The 22,538-nt window shown below is 39.5% G+C and overlaps 1 protein-coding gene across 2 annotated transcripts in view; it reads left to right on the top strand.

Annotated features, from left to right (window-relative positions):
- arnt2 (aryl-hydrocarbon receptor nuclear translocator 2) overlaps window positions 1-22,538 on the top strand; it is a 150,489-nt gene that overhangs the window by 89,339 nt on the left and 38,612 nt on the right. For both annotated transcript variants that reach the window (XM_050041162.1, XM_050041172.1), the window contains 2 exons: window positions 8,626-8,760; window positions 14,983-15,057. In XM_050041162.1, coding sequence (XP_049897119.1) covers window positions 8,626-8,760; window positions 14,983-15,057 — 210 coding nt within the window. The remainder of the gene's footprint in view (window positions 1-8,625; window positions 8,761-14,982; window positions 15,058-22,538) is intronic.

Here is a 22,538-nt window from a genome sequence, read left to right as displayed (position 1 = left end):
AGTGATTTCTAATGATGTTACCTAAAGGAAGCATATATAGAGTAAATAGGATTGGTCCGAGCACAGGTGAAGACAAGGTAATAAAAAATTAAGACATAATAGTAAACAGACTAAATGAAGCAAGAACAAGTCTGTGCACCCAGTACTGTGGTGTGAAGTAGAGTTTTGAAAGCCTCAAGTGAGATGAATCTATCAGCTTTCAATGAGTCCTGTAATTTGTTCCATCGGTATGGGGCATAGAAGGAGAAGGCAGTTTTTCCTAATTCTGTATTTGTGTAAGGGAGGTGGAGTCTGATATGGGACTGAGCGCGGGTATGGAGACCTGTAGAACGGAAATTTAAAAGTGAAGTTAAATACGGAGGGAGCATTCCAAGTAGTGCTTTATAGATAGTAGTATAGTAAACAGTGCTGTTCTCTGCGGGTGGTGAGAGATGGCCAGCCCACCTTGCTATAAAAAGTGCAGTGATGTGTTGAATATGGGTCCCCGGTGATAAAGCGCAGGACACTATGAAAAATAGCATCTAGGGGTTTCAGAGTTGAGGCTGAAGCATGCATATATATTACATCACTGAAATCAAGAACAGACATTACAGAGGCATGTGCAATAATCTTCTTACTATGTGATGACAGACAATACCTATTTCTATATGAAAAACCAATTCTAGACCTGAGTTTCTTGATAAGGAGATCCACGTGATTACGAAAGGAAAGCTTGGAGTCCAGCCAAATGCCCAAGTATTTGTAAGTGTTGACAGTTTCAATGAGTTGACCATGTAATGTGTGGATTTATTTTCGTTGGACCTTGTGAACAACATACATTTAGTTTTGCCAGAGTTCAATACAAGTTTATGTGCTATAAGAGACAATTGGAAATGGTTGAAGGCAGATTGTAAGTTATCAACAGCTGATTTAAGAGTGGGGGCAATGCTGTATAAGATAGTATCATCTGCATAATAGTGGACATTGCAGGTTGGGGAGGGGGGAACAATATTATTGACATAGAGAGAAAATAGAAGAGGGCCAAGAATAAATCCTTGTGGAACACCCTTGTGCAATACAAGAGAGTTGGATCTAGCTCCATCTGCAGAAACTGCTTGTGTTCTCCCGGTGAGATAGTTGGAGAACCCAATTGAGAGAGAGGCTATCAAGGCCGATGGACGAGAGTTTGTTTAACAGGATGTTATGGTCTACAGTGTCAAAGGCTTTTGACAAGTCAATAAAGAGAGCTGCACAGTGCTGGTGAGAGTCCATGCCATTTATGATGTTATTAATGACAAGTGCTGTAGTTGTGGTAGTGCTGTGACCTGGTCTGAAACCTGACTGTTGTGGTTGAAGGATGCTGTTTGATTCCAAGAAAGCCCGCAGTTGAAAATTTACAAGGGATTCTAGAACTTTGACCAAGCAGCAAAGCTTTGATATTGGGCGATAATTATCTAAAGTATTAGCATTACCGCCTTTGAATAATGGAACAACCTGTGCGGCTTTCCACACAGGGGGGATTTTACCAGATAAAAATGTTAGATTAAAGATGTGCGTAAGAGGTGCAGCAATTAAGCGGGCACTCAGGTGCAGGAGATATGGGTCAAGGTCATCTTCACCTTTAGATTTCTTGGGGTCAAGGTGAGTAAGTGCTTTCATTACCTCAGCATGGCTTACAGGTCTCAGCGTAAAGACTGCTGGTGGATTGGATGCATTTACGGTTACTGGATCTGGATCTAGTGGTAATACCTGCATTCCAAATAAATCAGACATGTGCGATGTCTGATTTATTTGGAATGCAGGTATTACCACTAATTATTTGTGAGGGGAGAGAGGAGCTAGGTGTAGATTTTAGAGATTTTATGGTCTTCCAGAATTTGGCAGCATCGCCTTGGCTGGTAGCAAGAGAGGATAAGTAGAAGGTGGACCTAGCCCTCCTAATTGAGCTAATGCATTTGTTACGCAATTTTCTGAAGAGCAACCAATCAGATGGGCTGTTAGAGAGTCTAGCCTTTGACCAGGCCAGATCTCTGAAGCGGAGAGCTTCAGATAGGTCAGCAGAGAACCAGGGATTAGAACGATTTTTAATACAGAAATTCTTATAGGGGGCATGTTTTTCTGTAAGAGAGCTAAAAACACTCGAAAAATACTCAAAAGCCAGCTCAGAGTCAGGAATTAAGTCAACCCTTTTTAGGTCCACATGAGACAGATCATTTATAAACGCCTGCTCATTAAAGTTTTTAAAATTGCGCTTCCTGATGATGCGTCCCCTGGATATCTGAACTTTGATCATCCTAACACAGGCAATAGGGCAGTGGTCGCTGATATCCTGGGCGAGAACGCCGCTGCATGGGTATTTCTGTGGCCTGTTAGTCAAAATAAGATCAGTCAAAGTGGCTTTAGAGTTATCCTTAGTATTTGGCCTAGTGGGGAAAGAGATCAGTTGGGACAGATTTAATTCGAGGCATAACTCTTTTAGCTTAGATGAGCAGGGAGATAACCAATCTAAATTCAGATCACCCAGAACAACTAACTCTGAAGAGGTATAGGCTGAGAGTAATTTTCCCAGTTCATCTAAGGCCAAATTAGGGGCAGAGGGTGGGCGATAAATCCCACTAATTGTGATGTGAGTATCGCCCCCAACACTGACATCCAGAATAATACATTCACAACATTTGGGCACAGAGGCTGAAGAAATTACGCATGCTGCCAGATGTTCTTTGATGTAAATTATGACCCCACCCCCTCTAGAATGCCTATCTGCTCTAAACAGATTGAAACCCTTAATGGCTACATCTGAATCTAACACTTTTCCAGAGAGCCAAGACTCTGTGATGACTAAAATGTCAAGGTTTGATTCAGTAGTCAACACATTAATAAAATCAAGTTTCGGCAGCAAACTCCTTATATTTAGATGCAGAAACTTTAGCCCGTTACAAGATCGTAATTCATGTATTGACCTGAGTTCACCAAGCTGAGGTGGATCTAATGACTCAGCAGAGCTAGGGACTGGAGGGGCAATGGCTGATAGGTAAGTTATAAAGCGAGAAGAAAGTCTAATTGGAATTAAGTTGAGTGAGTTTCTATAATTAGTAGATAGAGCGAATGATCTGTGTGGTCTATTTGTTACTCTTACAGGGATGGTCTTGGGTGTAGTGAAACTGCTGCACAGGTAGGGGGAGCTACACGGGGTTACAGCGAGTCAGGCGGTGCATGAGTGGAGGGTCAGTTCAATGTTGGAAGCTAGGAGGTGTGAGCCTTCTAGGTTTGGGTGTAGTTTAGTTTAGTTTATTTAGTTTATAAAAAGGACAGCGTTGCACGTACATTAGTTGTTTACAAAACAAAGAGATGTTTGCACCAGATTTAGCTAAAGGCTAATTTCCATCTGTAGTCCTCTAACATAAAACATGAAACACAACAAAATACACAATCCACAATTAACACAAAAGGAGCACACAACATCAGATACAGACACATCATATACATATATAGGAGTCTCACGTGACATGCACATGTATGCCCCGCACGCTGCATGGCACATAATGCTATACGGCATATGATACCACACAATATGCACAGCATACCACACAGTGTCATACATACATACATACGTACACAGTCTAAAGAATTGTTCCTAATGTAAGGTGCAGGGCAAAATGCACCTAGTGTGCCCATATAAAGTGCTGTTTAGCCTATTATAAATATTCAATGTTGCCTACATAAAGTGCCAATGCAATGCCTATGATATTTCTTATTTTTTAAACAGTAAAGTATAGTGCTGATGAAAAGTATTAAGTTTACAATGAGGTAAAATGCACCTATTGTGCTTATATAAAGTGCTGTTTAGCCTATTATAAATATAAATAAAAATTAAGTTTACAGTGAAGAGACAATATTGACATCTTACAGTTTCATTTTAAGTACCAACTATGGTAGTTCGGAGTTGCAGAGAAGAATCAAATACCAGCAATGGTAATTAAGAGTTACAGAAGAGTTGTAGTAAAGCAGGACCGAGGTAACAGTGAACAGTAGTAACATTCTAAATGTATACAGAGCGAAAGAACAAAAAACAAACAACACTGGCAGGAAATCAGACAGCACCACCTAGTGTTGGAAACACTGATTACTTAGGAGCCATTTTTTTGTGACAAGGCAGAAGCTTTTATGATTTACATTAATTTTCATGTCACTGGGAAGCCTATTCCATTCTCTGATGGCCTTGACAGAAAAGGAGGATTGACCAAAAGCAGAGTTTCTTTGTGGAACCTTGCAGTCCCCTCTCGATGCAGATCTTAATGCCCTTGTTCTCTGCTCAGAACAGGCTATCACATATTTTTTCAGTGGAGGGGGGGCAACATTGTGAATTATTTTATGAATTAAACGAATATATGAGGAGGTAATTAGATTATCAAAACTTAATAGGTTGTATTTGGAAAGAATGTTGCAGTGGTGGTACTCTCTCGGTTTCCTATCCAGTATTTTTAGGGCCTGTCCATACAGGGATTTGATCGGCTTTAATGTGGTTTGGTTGGCCTGCGTCCAGCATGGCAGACAATAACTCATGTAAGGAAGGATCATCGCATTCAGGTACATTTTGGCAGCTTCAGTTGTTAGAGAGCTCCTAATGTGATGGAAATTGAGGATGTTAAGTTTCAAAACATGAGCCATTTTTTTAATGTGTCGTTTAAAGCTCAGATTTGAGTCAAGAGTAACTCCTAGGTATTTAACTTCATCAGCATTTTTTATCATTTGTCCTCTCACAAATACATTGGGATACACACTTTTCTTAATTTGTTTATTAAAATACATGATCACTGTCTTATCTGTATTCAACGTAAGGCAAGATTGATCAAGCCATTCCGCTACTCTGTCTATAGCCTCAGATAATTTGGCAGCAACTTCAGCATGATTTTTTCCATGGGTAAGTAAGACTGTGTCATCTGCGTACATTATTGTTTCTACTTTGTCACAGACTGTGAGGAGGTCATTGATGTAAATAGAGAATAAAAGAGGGCCGAGAATCGATCCTTGAAGCACCCCCATACTACATGGTTGGATGTCTGATCATTTGTTTTTGATTTTAACACACTGAGAGCGATCCGCCAGGTAAGATTGCAGCCATTTAAGTATGTTATCTGAGAGCTTGAATTTGGTTAGTTTGGAGAGGAGAACAGAATGACTCACAGTGTCAAAAGCCTTACGTAGGTCCAGAAAGACAGCTCCTACTACCCCACCTTTGTCAAGCCTATCCCTGATGACCTCAAGGAAGTAACAGCAGGCCATTTCAGTAGAATTATTTGCACGGAAACCGAATTGCATGGGATGTAGTAATTGTGTAAGCCATCTCTTTTAAAAAATCGAGGTCTGTTTAAAAATGCAGCAAAGTTGTCCACAAAGGGGATGCCTTTATGCATACAGAAGCCCTTCAGCCAGGTATGGAGTTGACGGAGACGACTGAATTTAAGATCACCGAAACAAAAAAGAAAAAAAAAGAAAAAAAGAAAAAAAAAAAAAAAAGATCGCCGAAACACAGAGAGGGCAGCGGGCCACAAATAATCAGCTGCTTTCCGGTGTCCAGCAGAGTGTCAACAAGGCGGGTGAAATCCTCTTTGAGCTCCTCGGACCGCTTGCACTACTATATATCCTTGTGGTCTTATATTTAGTTTCTCTTTTTATTTCTACTTGTGTGATTTTATATTATTATTATTGTTATTAGTAGTAGTAGTAGTAATAGTAGTAGTATTTATAATTACTTAAATTGCATTGTTGGAGGGAGTCTGTGAGCCAAGCTTTTCAATGGTAATGACTGCTCTTGTAAGTGTTGTTCATTTGACAATAAATAAACTTGAACCTTGAAATGGCTAAATGATACTACTGACAGTTAGTACTGAAAGATAGCTTGAGTGGGAGGCTGCTGCGATAACGTTACAGTCATACAGTATAGCTTCATCAGCCTGTTGTCTCTATCGAAATCTTAACCTGTAGATCAAACAGTTGGTTAATAATAGGTTGGTTATTGACAAACAACACTTAGCCTAATGATTTCTGGTCATCAGGTATAGATGTCTGGATAAGCAAATCTGCCCATTGTGTTAGGTCACTCATCCACTTGAATAGGGGGAGACTGAACGGACATGACAAAGTTCAACCTTAATTTATTACAGTATCATGTACACAATTGCTAAACAATTGAGACCTGTTTATTAAACAAACATTTGTTAAACAAGAAATAAATGCATGCAAACTTGTCAAAGTTATAATACAAACACAAATTGTATTAACACTATATAAACTTTTTATGTTTAAGGTTGTTTGGCCTTGATGTTTTGCGAAGTACCCGTATGTGCTGGTCTGGTCTATTGGCATATGCAGCTAGTTGGTAGCAGGATTGACTAACTAGCAAGTGAAGTTGCCAAGTGCTAACAGTTTACTGATCTGCAAATGCCTGGGAAGTGTGTGTTCAATAATGTATGGTTGTATTGCTATTGAGGCCTACCCATATAAAATGACCTAAATAAAGTCATGGAAATGGGGAACAATATTATGGAAAAGTTTTGAAAATTCATTACAGCTGCAAGCAGCAATGAACAGGCCCTCACACCTTTGCGCATATAGGGGGCACTGGTGGGAAACCAGCTGATGCGCCTGTTTGTTTCAGTGAAAGTCAAATCTACATTTAGGAGTGAGACTGTATTTATGGCACAGAGTGAGGGTGCTGAAATGACCTATTGCACGTTTTGTAGCACTTTCTGTGTCCACTATGTTACGCTGGAGCACACACTTATCCCATGTCATGCTGCTGTATATTAGCTATAGAAGATCTACATGAAATCTAATGATTATTGTCAGGCAGGCTTACTTCCAGTTGCCAGTAGGTGGCGCCATAACAATAAATCCATTTCAGCACCTAGATGTTGTTAGGTGGAGACTTTTATCAAGTATGACAAATATTTTGGGATGACTGGACAGTATATGTTAAGGTAATGACAACTTCATGTTATTTGGGAAAATGTGCAAAATGACTGCAACAGCGTTTGACAAAAACTCAATTTTCACAAGAAAACATCATTGAGGTCTTGAGGCTTTTTAAGACAAATTTGAGGTGGATTTGGTCAACTTGCTAGGAGGAGTACATTAAAGTATAACATGTCATTTCCTGTTTCCAGTAGGGGGCACTATAACTATAACTAACTATTGGCATGTATATGTGTTCAGGGCAGGAGTGTCATCAAACATGAAGTTTGGAGCAGATTAGACTGTGGACAGTGGAGTTACAAATCACTTCCTGTTTGGTGGCGAAACATGGAAATTTGATCCATCGCCCCAGTCACACAGTTTGATGAAAAATCAAGCTTTTAACTACTTTTCATGTTGAAGGTCTTTAGATGGTATAGTCAACATTTTAAATCAAACGGATCAAATCTCTAGAAGGAGTTAAAGTATGACCTCTGTAAATGGAAAAAAATGCAGAGAAATTGTACAGTAAATTTAAGATAGCTGACTGCCCGTTGGGTTTAGGGTATGGCTCCAAGAGACTTATGTGTACGTTCACACATGATATATGGTCACACCAAATTTCGTACATGTAGATGAATCATACTGTGGGGGCTACTTCGTTAAAGTTTTGTAGGGGGCGCTACTGAGCCAATTTTTTACACCCAAGGACAACATCCATAAACTATCAAATTTTTCACCAGTTCTGGTGGGTGTGCAAGGTTTTGTGAGTTTTCAAGCACCCCAGCTCCTCGAAAATGTGATTAATTTGAGAGAAAAATAATAATTTCTTCAGTTTCAATAAGGTCTTCATACTGTTAGGTGCTCAGACCCTGAAAATGTGAGGGAACCCTGTTCAAGGTGGGACATAAATAGCCGAGTGTCTGAATACAAAAGTCAAGTGGAGAAATGGATTTGTGGTGAGAGTGGTTTGAGGGGTCTCTGTGGATGTTTTGATTAAATTAGATTTTTTTAATTTAATGAATTTTGCTTTTGAATCTCGTCACTTGTTGGAATAATCATAATTGACATGAATTCAAGCTCGTCCCTCTGCTACTCAAATATTTGGATTCAACTTTATCTTCAGGAAAAAGAACCGTGTTTCATATGTTGATTGGGGATTATTACTTACTCACTTAAAGGATTACTGTCACTTCATTTACTCATGAATTGACAGATTTCTTTACATCCTATTTTCATATTCTTGTTTAGTTTTATCAGTACATTTTTTTGTTTATTTCATTTTTCTCTCTCATACTTGATGGGTAAGCAGTGTTAATAAGTGAGCCACAGCACCAAATATGTAGCATAAATGCTGTGGTTTTCACTATTAATCAGTCACAGATGTTTTGTTCTTAATCTTGTTGTCTGTCACAGTCCACTAAAACAGCTTGCAGCTTCAGTGAGTTGGCACTGTGCTACTATTGACAGTGGCTACCCAAATAGAGGCACTCATTTCAGACTGTGTTGTTATGGAGTCTGGGATTGAGTGTAGATATTTGTGATGTCAGTGAAAAACAGAGCCAACAGTAACTTATTGTGTAAAATACTGGTGTGGTTGTACTTGTGCTCCAACACTCCACTTCCTTTCCTACATATCTTCATCTCTATGCCTGAATTATGTATCTTTACTCTGTGTGTGCCCTTCCTCAGGTGACCAGCTCTCCAGTCTCCATGGATATGAATGGCCTGTCTGTGCCCACAGAGTTTCTGTCACGTCACAACTCGGATGGTGTCATCACTTTTGTCGACCCGCGCTGCATCAACGTCATTGGTTATCAGCCTCAGGTTAGCTTAGAGGATTAAAGGGACTCTGTACTGTTTATGTCATGAAAGTGTGTAATAGAGATACGAGTGTTATCTGTTTTCAGTTTCATGTAAGGGAAATTGGCTTTGTCCTTGCAGTTCATATAATTTTGCCAACACTGACCTTTCATGAGCTTTTAATCAAGTCTTTTCCTTGTTAAAGTGGTATATCATAAATTTACTTCAGCTACAGAGAAAACTAGGCCTTCATTTGACACAGGCTTGCATTAGAGTATATTATAAATTTCCATACTTTTCGGGGGTAAGTAAGAAGCCTGCCTGTTTTCTGATCTGCTCCTGTTTGAATTTTCTGTCGTCTGATAAATTGCATACAATGCACATTTTCACATCACTGATTCAGTAACAGTCTGTACAAGAAGAGAGTTATGTCATACTAAGTGCTCTGCAGCTGTAACTTTCTCTTATTTGAAGAGCAATACAATTTTCATTTACTAACTTATTCCAACTCTTTTTAGACTGCTGCTATCACCAGTGATACTCAGTACCTCCTGCACAATGGTTTCACATTACAAACCTTCCAGTTGCTCAAAGGCAAATTAATTTCCCTCCCTGGTTGGCTTGTAATGCTTCACATTAGTATGGATGAGTATGGATTTAAGCAGTGACATAGCAGCAATTGAAAGAACAATAAAGCAGAATCATTAAGAATTCACTTGTGAATGAAAAGAAAAACTGCAGCAGAGGGGTGAGTAGGACACAACTCAAATGGTTGAAATGATGGAATTGAGTTAAAGGAAATGGCCACTTTAGAATGAAAATACAGACAGTACTTACTGCCCCTCATGCCAACAAGAAGTCCAGTGTAGTTTTTTAATCCACAAAACTCGTTCGGGGTATCGGAGGATAACAGCTAGCCGGAATAACAGCTACACTTGAAGTGCATGGAACCCACATTTTGAAAATGTAATAAAACTCCGCTAATGCATTTCAAAAACGTCAGAACAGCTCATCCGTCGTAATCCAAGTGCCCTGAAGCCGCGGCATGCAAAATTGACTTGAAAAGATGTAATTTACTCCACTTTTATAGCATCATTTCTCACCGTGGTCAGTGTTTACATGGCAACTCGCACAAAACTAGCCGATGGCTAGTGGTGGTGCTAGTTCTCGAGTCCCGATACCCCGAACGAGTTTTGTGGATTAAAAAACTACACTGTACTTCTTGTCGGCATGAGGGTCAGTAAGTACCGTCTGTATTTTCATTCTAAAGTGGCCATTTTCTTTAACCATGTGAGCTATCAGAGTACAGGTAACAACCTTCATTTGCTCTTACCATTATGGTGTGCCATTTTCTCCATACAAGATTTTATTTTAGTATTTACAGTTTGATAATTAAACTAATCCTGTCATGACGAAATGAGTGATAAGACTTGTTTCAAAATATTTTGCTTCTCAGACAAAAAGAATTAAAAAAAAATCTGAGAAACGTGGCTGACCACCTGCCCCTTGTTAAAGGCTTCATATCTGAATTACAAGCACTTGTTTTCAATCATGTTGACCACTTACCTTGGAATAATTCACTAAGGCTCTGTTGCAATACTCTAGTCACGATATGGTCTCAGATGAACTCCTCATGTTCTGCCTGAGAGGCAAATTCCATGACTTATGCTGCATTCACATGGATTCAGGCAGACGGTAGACAGCAAACCGGATATCATTGTAGCAGAAGAGAGCAGACAATAAAATAAGGTTAGGCCAGCAGAGAATACCAGCAATGGTAACAGTAGATGGCATTAATGTCCAGATTTAAAATATTTCAACTATTTGCCTTCCTCTGTGAAGGAATTTACAACCGCATGTTATGCACCTCGCGCAATGAGAAAACATGGGCAATCTGGACAACAACAAGCTGCGTTTTATAACTGCATGCATCACCAGAGTAATACATAAATAATAGAGTAGTGCAGGAATGACATTTTTTTGTAGGTCAACCTGAAAGTTAACATCACCCTGGTTCTCTCGACAAAAAGCTAATGAGATTTTTTCATTGGACTTTGAAGTATAACAGAAAATAAGCTTGAAGACAACATAAGTTAATGTTTGTTCAGCAAGATAATCTTCACAAATAAACATCACTTTTAAAACATGAATGCAATCACCAGAAGTAAAAAACTAATGTTAATCTATAAACAGGCTACACCACAATCACATGACTTCCACATCACCACCACAACTAGGCTGTAAAGACATGTTTTGTGTGTTGATGCTCCGTAGTGTCATTTAGCCACTTGTTAGCAACTGCTTTTTTAAAGACATAAAAAAGCTTCAAATTTCACATTGTATAACAAAATGTGAGAATCTCTTATGCTTGTTTTAACAACAGACCTTATTTTAGGCATCAAAACCAACTTACCAAAAACCCACTGACACTGAGACAAGTGAACTGGGAGTGCAAAAATGCTAACTGCTAAGACTCACTCCTGCAGCACACTATAGACACACAATCATTTTATTTAATGTATTTTATTCCATACTTTGTAAACAATATGTAGCCCTACGTTCGTGAGTTCCCCAGCATAGACGCACAGATCCCCCTATAGGTTTACAGTCCTTTATTCAAGCTGTCTGCTACGAACAACAATCATTAAATTAAATAATGAATCACATGTGCCTGCAGCTGCCCGGCTCCCGCGGCACATGCTCTTCAGTAGGCTACGTTTTCAACTGAACCAGCACACAGGCAGAGGTTTCCTTCCTGTAGAAAGCAGACGTTTCCAGGACCAGCAAAAAAACGGGAGTAAGAGCAGTCAGATTAATCAGCAGCAGCTGTCCCAATCAACTCACCTGCCATTACTCTCCTAAGCCATCCCCACATACATCTCTCTCCTGCAGCCAACTGCTAACCATGCCCCCTTCCACACAACAGGGCATCACCATAGCAACATATTGATATGCATGTTTTTTGTTTTTGTTTGCCGTTCTGCTATTCTGTGGACTGTTAATTGGTTTTTCCTGTGCTATCGAGAAAGTGCTATTAATCTGCCATCTACTGTCTGTGGAAGTCCGTGGGAATGCAGCATTAGCAGTAGTCTGCATTATCTGTTATTGTATTGCTGAGCAACCAGGATGAGATACATTTGGTGCCTGCACTGGTATATGAAACACATTCCTATGGCCAGTCAGCTTTTGACTTGGTTGACTCAACGAGAAACCACTGAGAAGAACTTTTTCATACATAACAAATGCATTCTGTAAGGAGGAACTGTTAAAGTCCTGAAGACTTTACTGCACCACATTTACCTTACTTCTCAACTGAAATATCTGGCATTTATTGTCACCAGCCCTATAACATATGCAGTTAATTTTCAGCTTCAAGAAAATGCTTTCACTCAGTGTTTGAATCACTTTCTTCCCTCACCTCAACTAACTTTCATTTAATGTCTTGATGAATGTCATGATTCATTTTGTGTCAAAATCAGAGGAAGATAAAGAACTTGTGAGTTAAAACTGCGGTTATTTTACCGCAAAATGACTCTCATAACTCATGTCTAGAAAACGATGCAGCATCATCTTTTATCAACATTATGTTGTTACTCCAGTTATACCTGTGGCTCAAAGGTTATTCAGAATGTACTCTAAATGTACCAGCCTTTATTTAAATAATGATCTTACACCCTCATTAGAGGGATAGTTCAGAGTATTTGAAGTGTGGTTATATGATGTACTTATCCATAGTCAGTGTATAGCCTGCAGCAGATTTTGGTTGGCATGTCCCCACTTTGGAGGAGTACTGCCACAGAAGCTAAACAATGTACTGCCACGGACTGGGACAGCAGCAAAGCTTATTTTAAACACTTTAAAAAATCAATATCAGTTTAAGCGTTGGCTTTATTAGGAATATTTTCATTGCTTTCCTTTGCCATTGGACAGTACTTCCGTGTTTTGAAGGGTTTGTTTGGATTCACCAAAGTTGCACAATAACACAAACAAACTCGTGTTCTGTAGGGTAAAATTACTGTTTTTGTTAAAGGAGTCTGGTAGCTTTAAAGAGAACATAAATAAGCTTCACTTTCACTTCGATTTCCCATCAGAAAGGGCTGTCTGACCTCAAGATAAGGGCGTGTCTACTTAGCATTTTTCTTTGGCAGAAAAGTGGTGGCAGGGTGATTAATCACTTCATCCCAGTGCTTTATAACACGCTACACTAGGGTTGTCATGAGAACCGATACTTCGGTACCAAGTCGATGCCAACACGCAAAAAATACGTCGGTACCTGTTTTTTTTTCTGTACCGCAAGTACCGGATACAACTTTGCCCTCAGTGGGCCATGTGGATTCCTGTCTGAACTGACGGTGGCAGTATATGCGCGTCAGTCGGTGCCAAGGACGAGCGTCGAAGAAGAACGCCTGTTCTCTGTCATCTTTGCTGGAAACAATGGCTTTTACATATGCTGCTGAAGCCACAACACCTGGGCTTGACGAAAAGCCAGGTAGTAGGAGTCGTGTGTGGAGAGGGTCTCATTTAAACCACAAGCAATGTGTTCGCGTAGCACTTGCGAACAGTTGCTGTTTACTCGCGTTTTTTCATTTCGGCGAGCATGTTAACAGGTTAGAGCATTCACACCACATCCATTCTACGGGCTGCTTGAGTCGTGCTGCTTTCGCGAGCAAGCTCTAAAGTAGAAGAGACGCCGATTTTTTGCGAGCGAACATATTCAACAAAAAACACAAGTTTGCGTGTGTTGTGACCTCTCCTTGCCACCGTAGACATCTCCCCCTTGACCAAGCGAGACCTGACAGGCACATGTTTCATGTACTTACCCATTTGTAGTGCTAAATATTAATTCTTCAAGCATTGGAATAATCACTAGCGTGCAAACCTGTCCACCCTGGGCTTTGGGTCCAAACTCACTTCTTCTTCTTTGGGGTTTATTGGAGATTTGCAAACACGGTGCACTACCGCCACCAACTGGACGGGTGTGGTTTGTATTTTGACGGGACAGAAGCGCCCGCTGCGCGACGCGTTTGTTCGGTTTTGGTGTGAATGCATATAAATGAGGCCTTGGAGTTAAAGTTAAAATCTGAAACAGTTTTAATAAAGTAGTGAATTTAGAAATACATGAGTTCTGTTTTTTTATTTTTATCGTGGTATCGAATGAGTATCGAGAATCGTGGAAATTAACTGGTATTAGTATCGACTACTGAAATTCTGGTATCGTGACAAGCCTACGCTACACGTTGGTTTTGTTTCTGTGACAACAGTATCTTGATATTGATGTTAGCTAGGTAAAATGCTAGGTGAAAAGCTATGTTAACAGAAGGTTGACTACACTAAAAAAGCAGAACTCTCACCAGCAACATTCAGTGTCCAGCCAGTTCTCTCCCACAAATGGGCTTTACCTGTCTTTGTTGTGATAACTTCTGACTGACAAATTTATAGATAGACAGTAGCTAAAAGAGTGGCATTGACGACACCGGTGCCTATCAGAAAATTTTGAGATTTTCAACTAGAAGTGCTAAAAGCAGCCTCACAAAACAGCTGGAGCTGTGGAAAAAAAGATGCTGGTTGCTGCACGTTTTCTCAAGTTGGCAGCGTTTGCTCTCCTCATTGAGAACTATTATGAAGAGATGCTGGTGGGGCACCCAACAGCTCACCTGGTAGAGTGGGCATCCCATGTACCATGACTGTGTCCTTATCACAACAGGTCGGGTTCAGTTCATACCTGTGTCCCTTCGTTGTATGTCATCTCCCCTCTCGCTACCCATTTCCCGTCACTCCTAACCTGTACTATAAAATACAGCCAAGAAAAGACACTGGTGCTTAGAAGAACGAAAAAAAAACACTATGTGCACACAGGCCCTGAAGTGGAGAAAATATTTTAAAAATAGCGTACAGCTAAGCAAATTTTTATTATTTATGTGTTTAAAATATGCTTTGCTGTTAACCTCTTACCACAGCAGCACATTGCTTAGCTTAGTGGTGGTACTCCTGTCTGCTCCTCCTAACTGGGAGCAAGCCAACAACATCCACTTTAGTTAATACACTTACTATGGATAAGTACCTCATTCAGACCCACTTCAAAAAGTTTAAGACCGGTTGTTGAATACCAGTTTATAACAAATCTGTGGACATTACATTCCTGATGTTCAATGTAGTATGCAGTTTGAAATAGGTGCCGTGTATATATTTGGTTAAACAAATAGTGAGGATAAATTGCAGTTAACTGGCTCTTATCATGTCCTGTAGGACTTGCTGGGGAAAGATATTCTGGAGTTCTGCCATCCTGAGGACCAAAGTCACCTAAGAGAAAGTTTCCAACAGGTAAGGGACTGTAGCTGTTAACTGAATCTAAAGCTTACTTTTGTAAGTGGTGAAAATGACAACAGTGGAGATCACAGAGTTAAAACTAGAGACATGTGAAGAAGAGAAAAAATTATTAATTAAACAAAAGTAATTTTTTTTGCTACACAAATGACCAGCAAAGCCTGTAAGGAGGTACATAGGTATGTAAGAGTTAATGTAGTGTTTTTCAAAAAGCAGGGTTACAAAGTGATAGTGCTGATAAGCTTTCGAATCAGTGTTTAAAACAGGGGTGTCCAGGGGTCTTTCTTAATACAGGGGGACAATTGTGTCCAAAATCCAGCAGCTTTACTACAACACATCTGCCAAAATTCAATTTAATTGATTTTTTATAAATATTTTAACAGCAAAAGATGATGTATGCAATTAATTTACATTATTAATCACAGAGCATGTAATAGATTAGGTTAATTTTTTAAATCTCTGGACAGCCCTAGTAAGAATTAAAGATCATTCAACATCATACTTAAAAAAGTAACAAAAGTCTTAGCATCAGATTATACCTAAGTGTAAAAGTAGTCATTATGCCCAGTGGCCTATAAAACAAAACATATAGTTATTTATTCAGAATTCATATGATTGTAAAACAGTAAGTATAGCCAATGCAAACAAAGATGTCTGATAAAGAAGATTTTGTTATTGTTGCTATTGTCATTATGTCTGCCCTGCATCTCTCTCTGGCTCTGTCTCTCTCTCCATCTCAGTTTCTCTCTGTCGCAGTTTCTCTCTCTGTCTCTCCCTCTCTTAATGTATCATGTTGTCATATGGATAATTGCAAATCTATTATGTTGATATGTTCTGTACAACATCTATCTCACATCTGTCCGTCCTGGAAGAGGGATCCCTCCTCAGTTGCTCCTCCCCAGCCAACATTTGTATGTGGGGCCCATGTAGGTAGTAAATGGGCTAACAAAATGGGCCCTATATGGGATTCAATCCAATGTGGAACCTGTGGACAATCCCACGTAGGGCCCATTTTCACGTCCATTTACGACCCACATGGATCCCACATACAAATTTTGGCTGGGTCCTGAGGTTTCTACCATATTTTTCCATGTTAAAGGGGTCTGTGAGGGTCCAAAGGACAGAGGGATGTTGTATGCTGTAAAGCCCTCTGAGGCAGATTGTGATTTGTGATATTGGGTTTTAGAAATAAAATTGAATTGAACTGAATTAAAATAAGAGGGTTATCAAATATAAAGTTGAGGTGTAAACTAGTACACACATGAATGAAAAACCAAAAAACAAGGCAAAGTTGTCTCAAGTTTGTCAAGCTTTAGAAATGGGGAGGGGGGCTGATCCCCTCCTTACACAGGCACAGTGTGTGTATGAGAATGTCAAGAAGAGAAGCCCATTCCTGCATCAAAATTAGGGTGGGGTGACAGAATCACAGGGAATTAAATGAGGTCAGTTTTTGACCTCTTACAGTGGAGTTACGATAACTGTTTGGCTTTCATGACGATGTGTGAAGCTTGGGACTGTGAATTAGCCTGCTATGGTAGAGTTGTTTTGATTTAGCAAATCACAATTTGGATGTAAGAATTGGTGTTAATGTTATTTCCATGGAGTCTGACATTAGCTAGCATACTATTTAGTATTTCAAATTCCACTTGCCTTTCTAGTCATCCAACCAAGTGGTTTTTACACTATGAGTCACATTCACCCATTCGCACACATTCATACACTGGTGGCTGAGGCTACTATTGGGATTCACTGGACCACAAATGATTTCTCATTTGTGCAGGTTTAATTGGACATATAAAGGTTTTTCTTCTGGGTCTTGCCATCTGGAATGGTGGCTGAGACCGCATGTTCTTTGTTCTTCAAACAAAGGACAGCCATATGGCACTCATCTCCACAGGGTGCCTCATGGTCACACCTAAATGAGATACAAGTCTTCAAACTTGTTTGGACAGTACTTTCACAGTGACATGTGACTCTGTGATGTCACCAAGCAAACGACTGGAAAAGTTTCTTCTTTCCATCCGCTCTTTTTTTTTCCTGAGCCGCTAACGGGCTCATTCTATAGAGGTAGGACATCACACGGAAGGGCCTGCTACGCCTAATGTTCTTTCACACTGCATGCTCACAGCAGACACAGAACCTGAAGACCAGGGAAGTTAGTGTGCCAAACACAGGGTTTGCAACTAACTTTCCAAAAACAAGGAGAACCAAATTGAGTTAGCACCCACATGTCTAACTCTGCAAGGACACTGAGCGACTGGTCTCCTCGGATTTGCACCTTCGGAACAAGGACACAGCAAAGACTGCTTCTGGAAACACAGCCTTTTGCAGCCTTCCTCTGGCAACTCAAAGTTCCTGCGTTTTTTCCTTTGTCTTTGTCCCGACTGACCACACGGTCAGGCAAAACCTCCCCCGATCTGAAGCCATCTTTGATTCTGCCATCGTGTAGTTCTCTGTTGTCAGCCTTTTTGTTTGTAGGCCACACAGCCTTTGTTTCACACACACACCTTTCCTCTCTCTCTCTCTCTCTCTCTCTTGCATATACACACACATACCTACACATACATATACACACCCATGCTTTTATGTAGTTAGTTAGTTAGTTAGTTAGTTAGTTAGTTAGTTAGTTAGTTAGAATTTGTGTGTTTTGTTGCTTTGCTTTCTTTAGGAATAAATACATTTGGAATCATACCTGCTGTCTGATTAATATTGTACAACAGTGAATGAATAGTCAACCTCTGCTATGCCAAGAACACCGAATTCCTTCACACTCTATTGTTAATATGGTAATTTTGGTTATAGTTATTAATTTTACTATGAATCAGAATTCCAAATTGATAGTTTAGTGAACTTTATGAGACTGATATCATTAACTGGATATCATTTTTCCCCTTTTTGGGAATGGTGCTTAATGGTGATTTAATGTAAATTAAGTCACATTATTTAACATAATTCTTTATTTCCAATAGCCATTTTGATACTTTAATTGGAGGCCTGTTACAAGGTCAAGTCCCAACAAATGCTGCCCGTGTTAAGGCCTAGATCTCACAACACTACCATACAAGGTGCCACCTGCTACTCAATTTTTAACACAGTCATACACTGATGAAACAGCCATCAGGAGCTATTTGGGGTTCAGTATCTTGCCATCTTGATACTTAGATGTGCAGACTAGAGGAGCCGGAGATCGAACCGCTGATCTTCCGATTGCTGGATGACCTGCTCTACCTCTGGAGCCACAGCTGCCCATGATGACAGCATAAATGATAGCAAAACAATGTATGAGACTGTTAATTTATGTCATTTATTTATGAAGCTATGAGCACTTGTTTCAGCTCAGTGTGAGAGTCTCTTGAGTTTTGCTGTCGTCTCTGGCGCATTTCACTGCGAGACACTGAGAGACAGTCAGCAGTGTCTCACACTCACCACACCACTGTGAGTGCAATAACAGCCCTTTAAATTTTAATTTTCATTCTATGTATTTACTTGTCTATTTGAAAAGGACAAATGCATAAAACACGGCTTCATGTTTAAAATACTAAGTACTGTAGATGCAATGCACAGAGGTTTCTAGCCATGGCTACTTTGCCACCCTGTCCCTGGTTAGGCTTTTAGAATGAGTAGAGTAATTTATTAATGTAATCAGTGCAAAGGAAGTACACACAGCTAAAACAATTACTCAAATGAATACAGTTCATTCAGGTCGGCCAACAGTGAATGCACTGAAGCAACAAACACAAGGCCAAAAGATAAAAGGGAGGGTTTGTTATTCATTACTTGATTTTGTTAAAAAACAAACAAACAAACATGTAAGTTACAAACTGGATGCAGGCATTTTTCTTCAAGATGCATTGCAGAGCTATTCAACTGTAATGCATATGCATTGGATTTATTTAAATAATTTTATAGTTGGGTACTTGATGTGTGCATTGGGCAGCTGCATTATGTAGGAAAGTGTAAGTGTTGGATGAGGACTTGTTATCAGCAGATGCTCAATATTAAATGACTTGGATGGGAATGGGGGCAAAAAAACTTGATCGGGGCACGCCTAAACCTTACCATTATGCAGACAATTATAACAAAAGTCAAGCTCCTCAGCCAAATGCCAACTAACTGCAGGCGCAGCCTTTTGAGCTCTCATTAGATTATGAGGCGAAGCTCTCAGGATGGCAGCTGTCATTTCATTCACTACAGCACCACCCCAATATGTCAATAAGCAGAACAAAAAACAGACGGGAAGATGAAGCTAGAATGGACCTAAGTTACTCATGATCAGTAACGCGTTACAGTAACGCCGTTAGTTTTGGCAGTTACTAATACTCTAACGCATTAGTTTTTAAATTCAGTATTCAGTTACTGTTACCAAACGGTGCGTTACTCCGTTATTTTTGGCCAACATTTTAGCCCTAAGCAATAAAAGATAGTCAAGTCAGATAGAGGTATATAAACAATTCTTACCAGAGCATCTTAATGAAACACGTATCTCACCATCTCTGAAGTCACTGTCGACCTGCTGGCCTCACCACAGTGCTGTAACGTTACATTAAGCGGTAGCGCTTCTGTAGATTTTTAGTCCCAGTAACGTTATATCCAGTGACGTTATATCCATTGTTATCCCGAGGAAGCTTTTGTTGTGGACAGACAATGTCTGCGGTGGGCGACAGACTCGACATCATCATGTAACGTTAGCTCTTCAAATGTTCTCTTTAGCTCATTTTCTATATTTGTATCCAAGTACCGTAGTTGTAAAACGTTTAGCTGCCTGACAGCGAGTGACTCCATTGTAGAAGACAGTTGCATGTTTCCCATACCTTTTTGTCAAGTTGTAGTCTAACAGTCCCTTGGTTAAACTCCATCGGCTGTCGCTTAGGCAATGTAGCTACGAGCCAATACAGGTAGGAAATGTTTTGGGCTGCAGGGCTGAGTTTCCCAAAACATGATCCTTCTTAGCAACGTTGTCTTCTTTGTGGCTTAGAAAAACTACACTGCAAAAAGGAAAAGCACCTAGCGCCCTCTAGCGTCCCCACTCAGTCATCTACAGCCAGGACGTACTCAGAGTATAGATGACACTAGTGCGCGTGCATCAAAGTCATGGCGTGATGGCGAGCCAAGACGAGAGTCCTAAGTCGAGTTTTTTTTCGGGGGGGAAATAACTAAAAAGTTACTTTTCTCAGTAACGCATTACTTTTTGGTTTAAGTAACTGAGTCACTAACTGAGTTACTTTTTAATGAAGTAACTACTAACAGTAACTAGTTACCCAAACCATTTACTACATCATGAGCAGTGTTGTGCTAGTTACTAGTAGACTAATTGTGTCCCTGTGAAGGGGGCTAATGCCAAGCTGACTGAAAACGATCAAAGCTGAGTTTAAATTACCTTTTGACAGTTTTTTATACTTACGTGCTGGCGACAGCCATGGCCAGAGGTATTATGTTTTTGGGTTGTCCGTCAGTCCATCTGTACATTCATCCATCCAATCCTTGTGAACACTATTTCTCAAGAACACCTCAAGGGACTTTCTTCAAATTTGGCACAAATGTCCACTTGGACTCAACGATGAACTAATTAGTTTTTGGTGGTCATAGGTCAAAGGTCAAGTCTAGGTGACCTCATCTGTCTCATTCTTGGATGTGATATCTCAAGAATACCTTGAGGGGCTTTCTTCAAATTTGGTACAAACATTCACTTGGTCTCAACAATGAACTGATTAGATTTCGGTTGTCAAAGGTCAAGGTCACTGTGACCTTGCATCTGTCTCATTCTTGTTAACACGATAATCTCAAGAACACTTAAAGGGACTTTCCTTAAACTTGACACAAACGTCGACTTGGACTAAAAAATTAAGTGATTATAATTTTGTGGTCAAAGGTCAAGGTCAGTGTGACCTCACAAAACATGTTTTTGGCCATAACTCAAGAAGTCATCTGCCAACTATGACAAAACCTAACACAAATGTCTAACAGGATAAAATAATGAAGTAATGACATTTTATATCTAAAGAGTCAAAGGTATACTTCACTGTGACATCATAATGTTCTGCCTTAAACACTTTTCTGGTCATTATTCAATGTCATATCTCAGGAACAGAGGGGGAAATATTTAGTCAGATACTTAACTGGTGACACTCATCTTGGGTGCCCACCTTTAAATTGTGTTGATTATATAGATCTTCTGTGCTGTTGGGGGACAATGTGTGTGATGCTTCCATGTTTTCACAGACATGGATGTAAACTGTAAGAGAAACTTGTGCAGAGGCATACAGCTGTGAAAATTATAGTTTTTAGTTGAGTTAGGGGTTGTAAAATCAATTTCTAAATGTCATATTTAAGCCATGTCTTTTAACTGACCAAACAGCAGTTGCAATAGCTGTAAAAAGCAAAACCCACATTAATTGATACAGTTTTGCACCAGCTCTTTTTAAGTGCCTTAAACTGATGTCCCCATTACATTACTATTGTAGCAGTAAAATAACATTAATTCTAAGGTGCGTGTTTCCCTATATCCTTATGCTGAAATAGAATCAAAAGTTTTCCCTCGGGGGGCATGCCCTTTGAACCTTTTTCACCCCTGATAAGTTTGCAACCATGTTATTCAGTGTTCTCAGCTGAAATTATTGATATGGTATACACAAAAGTTAAACAAGGTTCAACCTCCTGGTACAGAAGTGACGCTGCTAAATGATTTCACCAGAGAAGACTCACCTCACTGTTTGCCCCTGTCAAACTATAAAAACACAGTCTACTTCTGAACATACAACCAAGCTTTATTTTGGCCTGTCATCATATGTGCACATCTAAAAATGAATGGCCTATTGACATTCCCTGTATAACTTTCTCATTGAAAATTTTAAAAAGATAAGATAAACAGAAGATTTAATAAATGATTCATCAATGCCAGAGCTTAGCAAATCTGGGTATTTTAGCAAGTCTTTAGGTGGATATCCATACTAAGAGGAACATTGGCAAGTACTCTCTTTTCAGAAACAGAGATTACACTGGGACATTAAAAAAAAGCAAACTGGGAGTCAAAAAACACAGGAAACTCTGAGAAACCTAAGATAATGGCTCTAGAAACAACCTTTCACACTTTACTAATAAACACACCACACATACAAGGCCACTGTAGTTATAAAAAGACGTCCCTTTGACTTTGATATTGTTTGGTGTAAATTAGAAAACTTTGAAGCACATTCTCACTTCATATTTTCATTCTCACTGTACTTCTGGATTTGAGAGTGAAGGCTGGCATGATGAGTCACACACACTGTTAGAACCATGTATATATGTATATATGTGATCTGCATACATATGTGTATATATACATATATATATATATACAGTGGTGTGAAAAAGTGTTTGCCCCCTTCCTGATTTCTTACTTTTTTTGCATGTTTTCCGCACTTAAATGTTTCAGATCATCAAACAAATTTAAACATTAGTCAAAGATAACACAAGTAAACACAAAATGCAGTTTTTAA

The sequence above is a fragment of the Epinephelus moara genome, chromosome 1, assembly GCF_006386435.1.
Source record: "Epinephelus moara isolate mb chromosome 1, YSFRI_EMoa_1.0, whole genome shotgun sequence".
Classification (NCBI taxonomy): Eukaryota; Metazoa; Chordata; class Actinopteri; order Perciformes; family Serranidae; genus Epinephelus; species Epinephelus moara.
This window is presented reverse-complemented; position numbering and strand designations above follow the sequence as displayed.